We start from the raw sequence: 13,384 nt of genomic DNA, 5'->3' as shown, positions 1-13,384 counted from the left end.
TAACCAAAGTGGCTTCTTTAAGTCATAAATCATATATCATCATCCTACTTTCCCTTTATTTAAAGCTCCCTAATCAATGGCTTCCCATTATAGCTAGAATAAAATCCAAACACCCATGGCTTACAAATGTTTGTGAACTGCTTTACTTCTCCAACTTAAACTTTATTTACTATTCTCTGCTGTGGTTCACCCACACTGACCTTATTTCTACTTCTTAGAACTCTCTTCCTTCAGGTCTTCTCATTACTCCCTCATTCTGGCCATTCTAGTCTCAGCTCCAATACCGTCTCCTCAGAGAGGCTTCTCTGACTATCCTAGTACAAGTATTGCCCAGCAAATGTAAATTGATACAGCCACTATGGAGAACAGTATGGAGGTTCCTTAAAAAACTAAAAATAGAACGACCATATGACCCAGCAATCCCACTACTGGGCATATACCCTGAGAAAACCATGATTCAAAAAGAGTCATGTACTACAGTGTTCATTGCAGCACTATTTATAATAGCTAGGACATGGAAGCAACTTAAATGTCCATCAACAAATGAATGGATAAGACGTGGCACATATATACAATGGAATATTACTCAGCCATAATAAGGAACAAAATTGAATTATTTGTAATGAGGTGGATGGACCTAGAGTCTGTCATACAGAGTGAGGTAAGTCAGAAAGAGAAAAACAAATACCGTATGCTAACACATATATGTATGGAATCTAAAAAAACGGTACTGATGAACCTAATGGCAGGGCAGGAATAAAGACACAGACGTAGAGAATGACTAGAGGACACGGTGGGGAAGGGGAAGCTGGGATGAAGTGAGAGCGTAGCATGGACATATATACACTACCAAATGTAAAATAGATAGCTAGTGGGAAGCTGCTGCATAGCACAGGGAGATCAGCTCGGTGCTTTGTGACCACCTAGAGGGGTGGGATAGGGAGGGTGGGAGGGAGGGAGATGCAAGAGGGAGGGGATATGGGGATATATGTATACATATAGCTGATTCACTTTGTTGTACAGCAGAAACTAACACAACATTGTAAAGCAATCATAGTCCAATAAAGATGAAAAAAAAAAGTTTGCCTAGCAATGCCACCCCCTCCCCCCAGCACACACATGCTCTATCACATTATCCTATTTTATACGGAATAGTACCAAAAAAGTTTTTAAAAATCAGATGACGTCCCACCACCAAAATGACCATAGTTAATATTTTCAGACATTTCTTGATTTTACAGAAAAAAAAATTGTGATCTCACATTTTTGACTTAATTTATTTAAATAGGAAATGTTTTCACTAATGTAAGTGGGAAATTGCCAAAATTGAAGATAATGAAAATAAAAACAATGAAAACTACATATTTAATTTTTTAGCCTTTAGAAGCTCTAAGGCTGAGGCCTGTTCTGTTGATAAAAAGTTATCAACATTTATAAATTTATAAATGTTAAACATTAAAAATCAACGGCATCAAACCAACATTTTCTCCTTGACATAGTCAGAAGGACTAAACGAGAATTGAAACAGAAATAACTTTCTCATCAAGCAATTCAGTATGATATAGTCTTCAAGATGACTCTAGTCATCTTCTTTATCAGTAAAGTATTTCCCCCAAAAGGGAATTGTGATAATAATTGTAACATTTATGATACTAATTGTTTTAGTTAATGTGAAGTTGAAATAAATAACTTTTGCCATGGACTAGGGTAAAAATGTTGTGCTGAACTACTAAGAATTAGTGGGGGAAAACCCTGTAAACTAACAAAGTTTATTATAAACTGTTCCAAGGTGAATTGAGTGACATGAAATGATATTCAAAATTAATGTTTGAGTATATTACTATGGAGTTTCTTCTAAATTACTAATTCCTACATCATAAAAACAATAGTATATGCCCCAGTTACTGAAAGAGTTCTCTGTTAAGCACTTTACATATATTATCCAATTTAATCATACCCATCCTCTGAAAGGTAGAAATACCTTCATTTTAAAGGTATGATAATGAGATCCTTAGAGGTTCAGTGATTTGTCTAAGATTTTATGACCAGCAGGGCTGTTAAAGTTTCTTTGTTATACAGCAGAAACTAACACACCATTGTAAAGCAATTATACTCCAATGAAGATGTTAAAAGATGTTAAAAAAAAAAAGAATCCACCTGCCAGTGCAGGGGACACGGGTTCGAGCCCTGGTCCGGGAAGATCCCACATGCCGCAGAGCAACTAAGCCCGTGTGCCACAACTACTGAGCACACACGTACTGCGACTGCTGAAGCCTGTGCTCCTAGAGCCCGTGCTTTGCAACAAGAGAAGCCACTGCAATGAGAAGCCCGTGCACCACAACGAAGAGTAGCCCCCGCTCACCACAACTAGAGGAAGCCCATGAAGAGCAACGAAGACCCAACACAGCCAAAAATAAATAAATTAATTAATTTTAAAAAATAAATTAAAAAATGAGGGCTGAAATTAAGAAATTGCCATTTAAAATCTGCTGATGCATTTACTGTAGGGATGTTGTTGAGGACATCACTATAGTTACTCATTTAGCCCCTACATCAAGATGACTATATAAGAAATTTTTCACTACTCATTAGCCCCTACATCAAGATGACTATATAAGAAATTTTTCATTCTAGGTGTCATAAAAAGTTTTTTATTTCTATAACTGAACTGACCATGTTTCCTTTGTTGATCTGAGTGCCAGGAAACTAACTTTTATTTTCAGTTTTCCTGTTTTATTGTGCTATTTGTGTAAGTTGCCTCATCATGATAAGAAGTGAATAGTATTGTGCTTCCAGGGAAACTTTTTTCATACTTTTTAGGTATTCAGAAAATTTACCTAAACCATTGTCTGGTGTGTTTACTAGTAAGATATAATGTACCTCCTCATTTCTTACTAATTTTGTTCGTATGAATCAGGTACTATATAACATCGATTGTTTGCCAAGAATACTTAAGTATTATTTTAAATAGTTATATTTAATTGTAATAATTTACTTTAAAAATTATTATTACTGAATATTTCCACGTTAAGATATGAACAGATTAATTATTTTTAATTCTGGGGAATTATATTTAAAAACTTTGCAACCTGTAATGAGATTATCTTGGGTTTTTTGTAAGTAATAATGAGCTGTAGTCACTGTTTTTCTCTTATCAAACTCAATCAAACTGTCTTTCATGATTCCTATGATACCTCTATCTAAAATAATTGATACTGTATGTTTGAAAGCATCTCATTTTGGGAATATAATCTAATTGGTAATTTTAATTAAATTAACTTGTTTATAAATGTGTTTATTGTTTTGTGGGTATATCATTGCTTTCTGTTTATAATATTTCTTAGTATTTGTTCATTTTTGTGATACTGTTATCTGATAATATGAGTAAATCCCAGTTGAATTATGTTGCCACATTATGTCTTCAAAAGGGCATAAAGTCAGTACACATGCTTGAGTAATGTCTGGTTGTTTTACCCTTATGTTTCCAGTTGGCAATTTGAAATTATGGCTTCAACTGCACTTTAAATATGTGATAATAGCATGTGTTTCTAATAAGGGCCAGCACCATTTTGTACAGATAGTGTGAATGGTTGTCACTCATATATGACGAATGCACCTTCATCTGCTTCTTTGATAGTCCCCTAAAAACCATACCCTCAAATCAGGCCGATGAAATTAGCTGCTGTGTAAATTGTGTGTCTGAGTGGTTCATTATCTAATCACCGTCAGAACCACAGTGATAAAGTAGATTGAAGCAGGGAAGAGGTCTGCCAGATGATTTCACCACCCCCCCGCCCCAAATCCAGTTTCCCTTGGAAACCCTAATAGTGCAGTTTAGAACTTCAGGCTCTCATGCCTGGAATACAGTATCTTTTAATGTACCAAACCTGAAAATACCAGTAGTTCTGGAGCATAATCTTCTTTCTTTAAAGATCATAATTTTATTTATTTCAATCAGTTTTTGAAATGTTGAGGCTCTTGAATTACTATTTTGCCGCTAGTGCCCTAAATAGTACTAAATAGGAAAAAAAAATACTCTGTCCTACTTGTAAGAATTCAGAATAACTTGAATAAATTGCTAACCTTCTAGGAATCTTGACTCACTCTAATAATGACCTTCTGTGTTATTTGTTTATTGAATTGCTTCCCTTTAATTTATTTTAGGTGCTTTTGAAGATGATGATATCACGCATGTTGAAGGAAGTGTAGATCCTATTCGAGATATAGAAATTATACATGAAGAGCTTCAGCTTAAAGATGAGGAAATGATTGGGCCCATTATAGATAAACTAGAAAAAGTGGCTGTGAGAGGAGGAGATAAAAAACTAAAACCTGAATATGTAAGTAAAATCTACAGCTTCTTTAGATATTTGAGTTCATTTTCCTTGATTAAATTTTTAAAATAAAGCACATACAATAACTAATATTGTTATGGAATTTTAGAATTCAAGGATCATTTCTGTTAAAAAATTGTTGAGAAACCTTGTTTTCTCTTGGCAGCAAAGGATCGTGGTGACAGGCTGTTTAAGGTGTTCTTAGGAAACCATATATAGCAGTAATATTGAGTATTTTATGGTTACTATGTATATCCTCAAGTTTTGGTGTTGGAGATGTGGGGTTTTATGATGAAAACTTACTGGATTTAGATAAAGGACTGAATATGAGTTTTGTGGATTTGCAGAAGTGATTTACATAAGGAATTGGTCTTCCACAGCGATTGACCGAATGAATGCACTATTAAAGTAGACAGATAATTTTAATCTTTTATGGAGTGAAAACACATGTCATTGTCTTTAATATTCAAATGTGTTTTCTATCACATTGTAGTGAATAATTATTAGTAATATTGTAGGAAATGTTTCAAAATCTGTTTTGAAGCTTTTAGTTTACGTATCATCAAATTGTCTTTTACCTTAAAAAAGCAGCCTTAATTATATATTTTCTCATTAATTAACATCTTCCACAAACTGTTCTTGCTTTTTATGTTTTTTTGTTATAGGAAGAGATTTCTTTCTTTTTAACTTTCATGTGTTTTTAATATGTTTATTTTTTATTTTCTCATTTTTGGAAACTGATTATCTTTTTGCTTTCTCATTTATTTTTAATAAGTTTGGAAAACACACCTTTGATTAGGGAACTCTAATAGGAAGAAATCAATGACAGAATCAACCTCTAAACATAGTCACACTACCAATAAATTATGGTCGAAAGTGCCTGGTCTTGGAACAGGGAGACCTGTGTTGTGCTACTGATTTCCTTGAGAGTCTGGAGTGAGCCCAAGTCATTTTACTTTTCTTAACATCATAGTTATTTCACTTTTTCCCTATTCAAATAGAATGGAGAAAGGAGAGCGATTTGTCTGAGGAAATTGTACAAGATTTAGGATGGAAAAGGGGATTTCACATGTGGGTATGAAAGATATCCCTTTCTGTAAAGGGGGAAAACATCATGAGACAGATATTGGGATTGAAGGCAATTCCTTTGCCCCAAACAGCATGGTTTCTGATTAGAGTAAAGCCTTATGCAGTCATCCTTTAGTTAATTGAAACTTACTGACATCCATGTATATTTCAGAAGCATTAACTGTCTTCAAAATAAATTTGTTGATATTGCTTTTCCTTAAATGGGGAAAAGAGGCATCACTTTCTTCTGAAATTCTTGGGCTACCATTTCCTGGCCTTTCTTCTCAAAGAAAACTAGAATGCTGACTGTTATTACTCCTTCTTATTTCCAAAAACTGTGATTATTTGTGTCTAATTTTCTTTCCTCATATTAGATTCAGCTGCTTCAGAATAAATTATAAATTCGTGTTTCTCAACCTTTTTTTTTTTAATTATCACTGTCCCTAAGGAAAAAAATTGAATTAAATTTCAATTAATTAAATTTCTCCCTAATGAGAGAAATTAAATACTAACAAGTAAGAATTTGTTGGATAGATGAGCTTTGGAGGGCCACAAAACATTTTAATAACGAAGTTTTTTCACCCCCAAGAACCAATTTTAGCCCCTCTGGGAGTAATATTACCCCTATTGTGAATTCATGCTATAGATTATCTTGTAGCAAAGCCAATACTGGTAAGTATGGTAAAACAGATGGCTTTTTAGAAATTTTTTTTCAGTTTGTTGTTAGCAAAAATAGGACTCTGGTTGGGTCTGTTACGCAATTTGGAAAGAATTAACATCTTTACAATACAGAATCCTTCAGTTTAGGAACATCTTATATTTCTATTTATTGAGCCAGGCACTGTTGGACACTTTTTATATATGTTATTTAAATCTCACAACATGCAAGGTATATATTATTATCTCCATGTTAAAACTGAGGAAGGCCAAGTTTCAAGAGGTTTGTGAATTGCTCAAGATTTCATACTTAGTAAATTGTAGATCAAGTTTTTCAACCATATTAGTCCAACTACAGGGCCAATATGTTGGGTTTTTTTTTTAATGCTTTTAAAAATTGTAAAATATGTCCCAAAAGATGCATTAACCTCATATGTATAGTTTAACAAACAGTTGTGAAACAAACGGGAGTAAAACCTACTTGCAGGTCAAGAAATAGAATATTGTTTAGCACCCCAAAATATCTCCATCACTTACCAGTCTTAAAACTTTCTGTCTTCCCACAGCTAACCATAATCCTGAAATTTATAATAATATCCTTATCGGTGTATGTGCCACCTGCAATGATAAGAATTATTTTCCTGAGTGTAAACTTTATATAAATGGTATCATGTGTCTATTTATATGAGCATTTTCATTCAGCATTATTTTGTACAGTTCACTTATGTTGCATTTATCTTTAATTCATTTGTTTTTCTTAATGTAAAATATTTTACTGAAAAAAACTACCAGAATTTTAAGATCTGTTCTACTGTCAGTGGGCATTTGAATTTTCCCTCCAAGTTTTTTATAATCATGAGCAATGCAACTGTGAACATTCTTTTACATCCTGATGCACGTAAGGGTAGTCTAAGGCTTATATTTATTATAGAAGTCAGTAGTATATGTATATCTTCGACTTTACTAGATAACACTGTTTTCCTAGTCTGTGAGAGTTTATCCTGTTGTCATTACTTGGTATTATCAGATTTTTTCATTTTTGCAGTTTGATAGCTGTGTAATGATATTTGGTTATGGTTCTCATTTGCAGTTCTCTAGTTATGTAAGATTGGAGACCTTTTAAAATATCGATTGGCCCTTTAGGATTTCCTCTTTTGTGAAGTGCTTGTTCTAATTATTTTGCTCATTTTCTATTGGATCAGTGTCTTTTTCTCAATAATTTGTGAAAGTTACTTATATATTTTGGATATTAGTCATTTGCTTTGAATGGATTGCAAATATGTTCTCCCATTCTGTGGCTTTTATTTATTTATTTATTTTTAAATTAATTTATTTATGGCTGTGTTGGGTCTTCGTTTCTGCACGAGGGCCTTCTCTAGTTGCGGCAAGCGGGGGCCACTCTTCATCGCGGTGCGCGGGCCTCTCACTATCGTGGCCTCTCTTGTTGCGGAGCACAGGCTCCAGACGCGCAGGCTCAGTAATTGTGGCTCACGGGCCCAGTTGTTCCGCGGCATGTGGGATCTTCCCAGACCAACCAGGGCTCGAACCCGTGTCCCCTGCATTGGCAGGCAGATTCTCAACCACTGCACCACCAGGGAAGCCCTGTGGCTTTTATTTTTAATCTTTTTAATAGTATCTTTTGATGAACAGGTGTTAATTTTAAGGTTAGTGTTTTCCTGTCTTGTTTAAGAAACTTTCCTACCTTAAGGTCATCAAGATAATATCTTGTATTCTAAAAGCATTATTGTTTTATCTTTCACACTTAGCTCATTAACCCACCTGGAATTTATTTTTTGTAAGTAGTTTAAGGCAGGCAACCAATTTGATTTTTTTCCCCCATATGGAAGCCTGTTGTTCCAGCACCATTTTAAAAAAAAGACTGTCCTGGGCTTCCCTGGTGGCGCAGTGGTTGAGAATCCGCCTGCCAATGCGGGGGACATGGGTTCGAGCCCTGGTCCAGGAAGATCCCACATGCCGCGGAGCAGCTAAGCCCGTGCACCACAACTACTGAGCCTACGCTCTAGAGCCCACAAACCACAATTACTGAGCCCGCACACCACAACTGTTGAAGCCTGCACACCTAGAGCCCATGCTCTGCAACAAGAGAAGCCACTGCAATGAGAAACCCGTGCACCGCAACGAAGAGTAGCCCCCGCTCGCCGCAACTAGAGAAAGCCCGTGCGCAGCAACAAAGACCCAATGCAGCCAAAAATAAAAATAAATTAAATAAATTAAAAAAAAAAAAAGAAAAAAAAAGACTGTCCTTTCCTACTCCAGTGAGGTGCCTCCTCTGTCATAAATCAAAGAGCTTTGGCGTCTTAGCTCTTTCCTGAGGATCGGCAGATGAGTCTAGGTAAAAGTGGCCAAGAGCAGCAGTGGGATCCCAAACCTGCTGAGGTGAAGGTGAGAAGGGAAGATGGAATGAGGGGTTAATATCCCATGGATTCTATGGTCTTATGTGTGTTCCTTACATCATTTCTGTACTTTCCTCATCCCCTGCTGTCCCAGTCTCTAGTCTAGATCAGGCACAATTAAAGTGTGGTCCTCACACCAGCAGCATCACCCTCACCTGGGAGCTTCTTAGAAATGCAAGCTACAGAGCTACTAAATCAGAATCTCTGGGGACGTGTTTTAACAGGCTCTCCTGTTGTGCACGCTACACAGAGTTTGAGGATCACTGCTTTAGAGCAGCCACCAGCCCTCTACCCTCCACCCCAGGGTAGAAGAGTCTTAGGCCTTCCCCTACCCTTTTCTTGGTCTAATAATGCCTCACTACCTTTTTAGGTCCTTGGTACTATTAAGAAGATATTTTCTCTATTTAGACCTGCTTTATTGTTGTCTTTATAGGCGCAGTTACTCTGAATCACTTAGTTCATTAGTATTGAAAATGGAGGTCTCCTCGATAGAATTTTACCAACAGTTTGCTTGATATCATAATATAACAATCTGACAGTTCGTGGGGATAAAGACCAATGTTAAGCAGGGAAAGACATTTTAGGATGAGTTATTTTAAGTAGTTTATTTATTAGTGAATATTTTTACATTATAACTACTTTTGCCTTAAAAAAAGTAAGTTACAAACAACATTTATAGTATAATCCGGTTTATGTAAAAAATGATAGCTGTATTTTTATAAGTGCATCAAAAGAGGTATGGAAATATGCTCAGTTGTTATGTTTTAACAGTAAACATTTGGAAACTAAAAAAGGTTTTTAACGGTAAAGTGTTTGGAAAGGGACTAGTGGCTGTGAGAGAGTGAGTGATTGGGGTGGGCACTTTGACTATTTCCCCTCTATACCGCTCTGTTACTTGACTTTTTTTCATAGCAATGTATTATTAATTTTTTTAAGAAAAAAAAGGTCTAAGGAAATTATTTCCTTTAGGTGGCCTCCAAAAAAATAGGTAAATGCATATATATTGTCCTTAGCTGTTTCTGACCTGTATTCATCAAACTATAATTTTAGCTTTGCACTAGAGAAGTGTTGAAGTTTTGGGTTTTGAAGTTTCTGTCCAAGATTGGAAAAGGAATGTGGTAGGAGATGTGAAGCTGGAATAGATGCACACATGAGAAATCATAGACTTTAGGATCAATTTCATCTTCACTAGCCTAAAAATTTGGATAGGCAATGTAATTTATGAAGATTAAGAAGAAGCTCCTTATGTGTTTTCTTAACACTGACATTTTGAGTTACAAAGCCATTTTGAGTCATATCTCAAACTCTTTGCCTTTTAATCTAAAGTTTGGTTGTGTTTCCTCAGAAGTAGACCTTGAAGCAAGAATTAGAGTGCAGGTAGTCTTCTTGGGAGTTAACTCAGGAGGCACACATCAGGGAGTGGGGAATTAAGACCAGGAAGGGAAGGAAACCAATACAAAGTTATGTATATGAGCAGGTGGAAAACCCTGAGCAGAAGGGGATCAGCCCTTCCAGGGGTCTCTAGAAAACAGTGTAGAAAGTGTCTTGTAGTTTTTCTACTGGAAGGATGAGGAAGCTGGGGTAATTAATTATTAACTAATTTCCATCAGTCATTGATTATGGGCTGCTCCTCGGAGTGTTAACTACCTGCCTGGCACCTGATGCCTGTGTGGTCTGCGCACGGCGCTTAGGCAGTTGCACATGCTTACAGTAAGAAGCCATTCAGCATGTACCAGATCTGTGAGGGCAAAGGGCATAGGGGCAGGGCACCAACAGTCTCTGCTAACATTTCTTCATCCAGTGTACATCTAAACTTTTTATCCTAATCATTCTATTTATTTTTGGTTGTTCTTTAGGATCACAGGTTTAATTTGGTGGTGTTTTATATTCCCTGTTTCTGATTTATCTTTAGTTTTCCTAATACAGAGAGGTTATCTATGTGATTCTGGTACCAACTAGTTCTTGTAGGGGAGTTGTCTGTTTTTACTATTTTCTTGTATTCTCTAACAAATGGTCTAAAGGTATAAAATGTGATTGTCTTCTTTTCTTCAGTTTATGTTTGTAATCTTGACTAACAGAATCAGGGACTTTAATTAGGTGCAGATCCTAGGCTATAAAAGCTACTTGGAAGTTATAAGAAAAATAGGTATTTTGTTCACTACGTATTTACTAATTATTCCTTAATACTTGTTCAAATGTGTCTTTATTTTCTGGGTAATCTTTCAGAAATTTAACACTCAAGCCTCTCTTCCTATGAAGTTTCCATTTGCTAGATTTGCTTGTTATGTATTTTTATGTAAATAAGCAGGAAAAACGTGAATTAGATATACTCTAGCATAAAACATGAGCCAACTTTTTAATGCTAAAACAGTCTTCCTGAGTATAATGTTCATATATTCTGTCATAAAGATACCTTTTATAAAGTGGGTCTTGCTGTTGTGTTAAAACGGAGGCACTAAAGAAGGCAAGAGTGGGATAAACATTTACTATTAGTATTATTAGCTAGGTGTATTAGTTTCCTAGGGCTGCCATAACAAGTATCACAAACTAGATGGCTTAAAATAATAGAAATGTATTCTTTCACAGTTCTGGAGGCTAGAAGTCTGAAATCAAGGTGTTGGCAGGGCCGTGCTCCCTCTGAAGCCTCTAGGGGAGAATCGTTTCTTGATTCTTCAGCTCCTGGTAGCCCCAGGCATTCCTTGGTGTGTGGCAGCATAACTCCAATCTCTGCCTCCATCTTCTCATGGCTACCTTCCCTCTGTCCAGATTTCCCTCTTCTTATAAGGATACTAGTCGTAATCGGATTAAGGGCCCACCCTACTCCAGATAGGCATCTTTAGCTAATTCCCAGCTAAGGTCCTACTCTGAGGGATTAGGACTTCAGCCTGTCTTGTTAAGCCATAACAAGGCATCAAGTTCAAGGTTGATTTTAAAGTGTGTATACATTGTATTTGGAAAAACAAAATTTGGAAAATGAAGGTAGAAAGCTTTAAGGAAAATTTTATTTTGTATTGATCAAGTATTTGGAAATCATCATACTTAAAAAAATATTTATAGAACTAACAGTTACTTAATTAAACAACTAAATAAGGCAACCAGGATCTTTTTTTCCTCTCAGTCTCTCTGAATGAAATAATTAACGTCCACCAAACATATGGCTATTAGCAGATTTCTTCTCATTATTCTTATGGCAGTTTTTAAAGTTGATTTTTTACATAACTTAAAAAAAACATTAAAAATATTTAAATATGTAACGTGTTTTTCACTAAAATCAAAAGATTCAAAAAGAGTATACTGTAAAAACATAATTCTCCTACCCACTTCTGTCTTCTCATTTACCCTTTTCTCCTTTTTAGATTCTTATGTATCTTTCCAGAACTAGTCTTACATGACTTAAAAAGATCGTTTCTAAAAGAACAAGATACTAAAAGTACTTGATGAGACTGAATTGCATTCATTCACCTTTCTCCCCATATTCTCTCTGTTCTCGTGGTCTCCAACTCAGTGGACCCAAATTGTTTGAACTGAGTATCAGTATCTTTGACTCCTCTCTCTCATGTACTATTTATATCCCATCCTGTTGATTTTATCTCCTGAATATTCCTTGTATCTCTTCCTTCCTCCTTATTTTAAAAACTTCTTTAGTTTGGGCCTCATTTATGCTTAAACTGATTTCTTTACCTCCATTCTTGCTTTTGTTCTCCACAATTAGAAACTGCAGATCTCACTATGTTATTCCCTTGATTAAGATAACTCACCATCTTCCTATAAGATACTGCCAACATAAAGTCCATGGCTTACACATTTCTTTGTGATCCGACTTTGCCTGACTTATACTTTCTCAGCTCTCCTAACAGTGAACTAAACATTTTGGTTTCACATGAGCTCATTAACTACAACTCTGCCCTTTTGCTGCCCCTTCAGTCCTGTTTCCTAGTCATCCTTTGAGATGTAGCCTAAAGCAGAAGCTTCTTACTATTTAAAAAAAACATTTTATTGTGGAAAACTATACATAAAATAAAATTTACCACTTTAATAATTTTAAGTGTACAATTTAGTGGCATTAAGTACATTCACAATGTGGCACGCTCATCACCACTATCCATTTCTGGAACTTTTTCACCATCCCAGACTGAAACTCTGTATCCTTTAAATAATAACATACCATTTCCTCCTCCTCCCAGCCCCTGGTAACATCTATTCTACTTCCTTTCTCTATGGATTGCCTATTCTAAGTACCTAATGAAAGTGGAACTATACAGTTTTTGTCTTTCTGTATCTGGCTTATAGGTCCTCAGTACTCACCATTATTTATTTGAAGACAGCAATTAGGAAGTGCAAAGCTGTTTAAGACTAGCATGATAACACAAAGAATGTATTGTGTTTGGGGCAAGGCTCACAAGGATTAGACTCATTTGAGACCAAACTACTTTAGAATCATCAATTTATATATACCCTGAGGGGAATAAACTCATATAACAACTGATGTTTTGGTGCATATGCTATAGGCATACTTTCCTGGATATTTCTATCTGTCCACTTTCTCCTTGCCTGTCGCCAATGGAACACAGATGGAGAAAATTAAAAATAGGACATGTTAGTATCCCCATAAACTCATTATTAGCAACCTCAAGTGGGTCCTCAGCTATATCCAGCTTTCCTAGTTGCTCTCCTGCTCTCTGCTGCAACTGCTTCCCTACTCTCCTCAAACCTCTTATTTATGTCCATTCCCTGCTTTCATCCATCCCTACCGGTAGCAGACAACCTTGCCTCCTATTTCAAAGATCAAAATAAAAACCATCAGACATAGGAATTCCCTCATTTTCTCTCTAATGTTCCACTAGCCAAAACTAAAGCCTACTGTTCATTCCTCTTATCTATGGGTAGTTATTCCAATTCTTTGAATCTTAT

At 35.8% G+C, this 13,384-nt stretch overlaps 1 protein-coding gene across 1 annotated transcript in view; it reads left to right on the top strand.

Moving 5' to 3' along the window:
- Positions 1-13,384, top strand: part of OLA1 (Obg like ATPase 1) — a 172,205-nt gene that overhangs the window by 98,603 nt on the left and 60,218 nt on the right. The window contains exon 5 of the mRNA XM_082465440.1: positions 4,165-4,340. Within this exon, the coding sequence (XP_082321566.1) occupies positions 4,165-4,340 (176 nt within the window). The remainder of the gene's footprint in view (positions 1-4,164; positions 4,341-13,384) is intronic.

This window comes from Balaenoptera physalus (assembly GCF_965194825.1).
Source record: "Balaenoptera physalus genome assembly, chromosome: 6".
In the NCBI taxonomy this organism is placed as follows: domain Eukaryota; kingdom Metazoa; phylum Chordata; class Mammalia; order Artiodactyla; family Balaenopteridae; genus Balaenoptera; species Balaenoptera physalus.
The sequence above is the reverse complement of the archived record's forward strand: the minus strand, read 5'-3'. Positions and strand labels throughout refer to the sequence as shown.